This window comes from Centruroides sculpturatus, unplaced genomic scaffold, assembly GCF_000671375.1.
Source record: "Centruroides sculpturatus isolate CEXI.00-Female unplaced genomic scaffold, Cexi_2.0 scaffold305, whole genome shotgun sequence".
NCBI lineage: Eukaryota > Metazoa > Arthropoda > Arachnida > Scorpiones > Buthidae > Centruroides > Centruroides sculpturatus.
The window spans coordinates 431,414-435,527 of record NW_019384644.1 but is presented as its reverse complement, the minus strand read 5'-3'; the positions used below and the strand labels follow the sequence as shown (position 1 = coordinate 435,527).

At 22.0% G+C, this 4,114-nt stretch overlaps 1 protein-coding gene across 1 annotated transcript; it reads left to right on the top strand.

Annotated features, from left to right (window-relative positions):
- Positions 1-226: 226 nt before the first annotated feature.
- LOC111626129 (MKRN2 opposite strand protein-like) lies at positions 227-3,584 on the top strand. The gene is made up of 4 exons (XM_023369418.1): positions 227-588; positions 744-793; positions 1,152-1,317; positions 3,292-3,584. Exons 1-4 carry the CDS (start codon positions 374-376, stop codon positions 3,488-3,490), a joined length of 630 nt encoding a protein of 209 aa, XP_023225186.1. The 5' UTR covers positions 227-373; the 3' UTR covers positions 3,491-3,584.
- The last annotated feature ends 530 nt before the right edge of the window (positions 3,585-4,114 follow it).

Below are 4,114 nucleotides of genomic sequence, written 5' to 3'. Positions count from 1 at the left end.
TTAATTAATAAATTCCTCTGATGCATATAGTATTTAAAGCTACATCTAATCCCAAAAGAATTTATTTTTTAATTTTTTTTCTAAACTATCAAAATATACATATACTGTAAGTATAAATATTAAATACTTATTATTTAAGTATATTTGAAATAAACCAATTAACGGTTACATCTGTGTCACGTGAAACAAAAGAAATCGAAACGTAACTTTATTGGAGGAATTACGAAAAACGTCATAACGGAACGAACTAATCAAGAGCTGGAGGAGTAGTTGAACATCGACTTTTTAACTGGCCTCGTCATTGACCTTAGAGAGAGATAAACAAGGTCGGAATGACGAAGGATTGATTGAATTGTTCGTAAATTTTGAAGAGATGTTAGGAGATCCTGGAATATTATGTTTTCAACATTGTGATAAAGTAGTTAAGATATTCTGCTTCGATCTTCCCGATGTATGCGCGCTGTGTAATGGCGACTTGCAAACTTCGGAATTGAGAATACCTCCGTTTAGAGTTCCTTACCCTTTTACAAGTGCAAAGAAAAGTCCCTGTTCGGTCGTAATCAAGCCAACCAAAGGAGATTTCCTCAAGTAAGGATACAATACTCATTCAATTCTCTAATGAAATCTTTTTAAATGTCATTTTTAATCAATGCATGTCTTATGAAAACAAATAGCATTTCATCCAAATTAAATAGTTTATATATTTTTTAAAATCTTTAATTCTGTCTTTTTAATCATTTCAGTGCCTATCAAAACTCCACAGATTTACATATTGGTATCACAGATTCTAAAGGTAATTTTGTATACATTTACTTGTATTGTATATTGAGAAACTTGAATACACTATATTGATAATATAAGTGTTATTATAAAAATGTAAAGAAATTGTTTTATTAAGTACCATAGAGATTTAATAAATAAATTTAAAATATTTATCAAAAATGTAAAAACTTGCTATATATACAGTATATAACAAATAGGTATATGTTATTTTGTTAGTTATTTTCATATATATTTTTGAATGCTTATGTAAAAATGATATAACATTATAAAGCAATTTATAAAATATATTACATTTATATAAATAAATGTAAATATAAACATCAACAGATAAGTAATAAATAATTATGATATCATTTGAAAAATTATAGGTGAAGTTTATGATTTTGACCGAGAAGGATTGAGATTTAACTGCAGTCATTTATGGAATGAATGTTTACCCATAACTATTATATCAAAATTAGATATAACATGGAAAGAATACTGGGATTATATATTGAATGCAATTTGTCATCAAGATCAATGGCAAAAAGAGAAGTAAGTATATATTGTTAAATTTATAAACATTCTGAGTGTCTAAATAGTAATTAAGTATCAGAGTTTAAAAATAATTAATTACTTGTTTATTTATTATAATAGAAATAAGTTATGTAATTATTAGTTGCATACAGATGGGCCTCTATTGCAAGTAATGATGTTTTTTTAGTACTATTTATTCTATAAAGTTAAATAACAAAATCATTATATAATTATGTACTGTAGTGGAATTTTGGGATATATAATTTGATATTATGAATGCATGATTATTTTTTAAATACCTAGCATTATTTACTTTTAACAAGTTAATTGCCCAAAATTTTATATTGCAAAATTATTTGTTTTAAACTCTTGTATTGCTTCATTTTGATATTGATATTTTTACAATATTTTAATTAATACTTAGCATATAAATTAAATAAAATTAATTATAAAAATTTATACATCAAATTAATTCTATATAAAAATCAAATTTTTTTAAATCAGAACATTCTTAAATATTTTTGTTTGATAAACCAAATATCTGTTATTCTACACAAGCATTAATTTGACTAAAATTAAATGATTAATTTAATTTGCAAACATTTACAGTAAACATAGTACAAAAATTTACAGTAAAATTTAAAAAATGTATTGGTATTTAAGACTCAAGAGTTAGGTTCATCCATTATGAAATTGCTCCTTTTTATTGTAATAATTATGGCTATACAAATTTAGATGTGTATATATATTATTTCTAAAATTACAATAATGGAAATTGAAAAATATTTACAATATTTATTATAATTTTATAGTTATGCCTTACTTTAATTTTAGAATAAAAATATATGATAAGGCATAACTATTAAAACAAACTTAAACTTTTTCAGAATTATATTAAGTTTGAAAATTTAATTTATTTATAAAATTTATATCAAAATTAATAATTATTGTATGATAAATAGAAATTAATTAAAGTAAAAATTTAAATAATATTATGTAGAAAAAGAAATTAATGTTACAGTAGGTTTATTCAATAAATTCATTGTGATCAATACATTTCATGTAAATACTATGTGATTACTAAAATATATAAAAATATTTATTTCATTCGTGATTGTGTGTGTAATCTTTCCTGGGTTAATTTCAATTTATGAATTAAAAATAAATTTTGACTAATCTGAGATTTAAAAATTTTTGGGAATTCTGTAATCCTGCATCAGCAAGTATATAGGAACATAATTAAACCTTAGATTTGGATTATTGAATTACCAATAGTGTTCCTATATACCTGCGGATGCAAGATTATAGAATTTCTGAGAATTTTCTAATTGAAATATAGCTGGTATTCCAACAAGAAAGGAGATAATCCGAGATTGAAGTCCTAAGTTGCTCTATTAAGTAATTCTTTAAAATAATATAATAAGGAATCACAGAGAAGCTGAATATTTTTTGAAGAATACATTATAACATATTACATTTTATAAAATTGTTAATTAATTTGACAGTAATAAGTGTACTGTTAATTCTCAAATTAAATATTTAATAGTTTTAATCTTTTGCACAATTTATAAATTTTTATGTTATTTGTATTTAATGCTTAATATACTCCTGATAAATTTTAAAATTTTGATTATGTATGTATGTAAAGACTGCATGATAGAATTAATTTGATAAAATAAATACAATCAAATATTTAATTAGTAACTCTGAGTGTTATAGGTTCTTTTACATATCAATTAGTTATTTTGAATGCTGTCTTTGTTACAATATGCACTAATTGATAATTTGATAGTTTTCAAATGAAATGTCTTTACATTATCAATATAAATAATAACCATTTATACAAAATATCAAACAACCATTTGAGAGTCAATGGTGTTAAGAAAAATGATCACTCTTATTTATATAGTTTACAGATATATATAAATAATTTTTTAAGAACCAATTTAAAATAATTTAAATGATGTAACATTTTCATCTTTAATTTTTCAGGTATGAAGAAAATAGTCATAATTGTTATTCATTTGTCCTTTCATTTCTAAGAGCACTTCAGTTGAGACAGATGAAATCTTCACTCATTAGCAAGACACAGTTTTGTAAAGATTTCATTGTTCCACGTACTAAAACTGCAGCCAAATATATTGCCCTATACAGACAACTACAAAAAGAAAATGTGTGTATACAACGTTGAAATATTTTTCATACTATTTTTAAAAGTAACACTGGTGGTTACAACTTACTCATTTATTTAATTATATAGGAGTTTTTATATTTAGCTATAGGAAGATATTTTTGATATGCATTTTATTTTTTTAGGCAAATTTTATTATTGGTATTTTACATTTTATTCAAATTATAATAATTTTGTATCTAATTTCAAATATATTAAAAAAAATCATCATTCAAAACTATTATTAGGGATTAGTTGAATTCAATCTGTATTTACTCCTATGATAAAAAATATAATAATAATTTTATTTATTTATTTATTCTTTTTTGAGGAATTTATTTTTCTTTTAATAAATAAAACNTCAAAACTATTATTAGGGATTAGTTCAATTCAATCTGTATTTACTCCTATGATAAAAAATATAATAATAATTTTATTTATTTATTTATTCTTTTTTGAGGAATTTATTTTTCTTTTAATAAATAAAACAGCTTAAATTAATTAAAGGGTCAAGTTTAAAGAGAGAAGATTGACTAAATTTTAAAAAATTAAATAAATCTAAACAATGTTGAATTCTGTATATTATTCAAATTTGTATAGATTTATATCCTTTTTAAATTTATTAATAATTTTTAATTTATTTAT

Coding starts and splice junctions, on each gene's coding strand:
- LOC111626129 (XM_023369418.1), top strand. CDS start 374: ATGTTAGGAGATCCTGGAATATTATGTTTTCAACATTGTGATAAAGTA. Junction 589..743: donor ACCAAAGGAGATTTCCTCAA/GTAAGGATACAA, acceptor TAATCATTTCAG/TGCCTATCAAAACTCCACAG. Junction 794..1,151: donor TGGTATCACAGATTCTAAAG/GTAATTTTGTAT, acceptor GAAAAATTATAG/GTGAAGTTTATGATTTTGAC.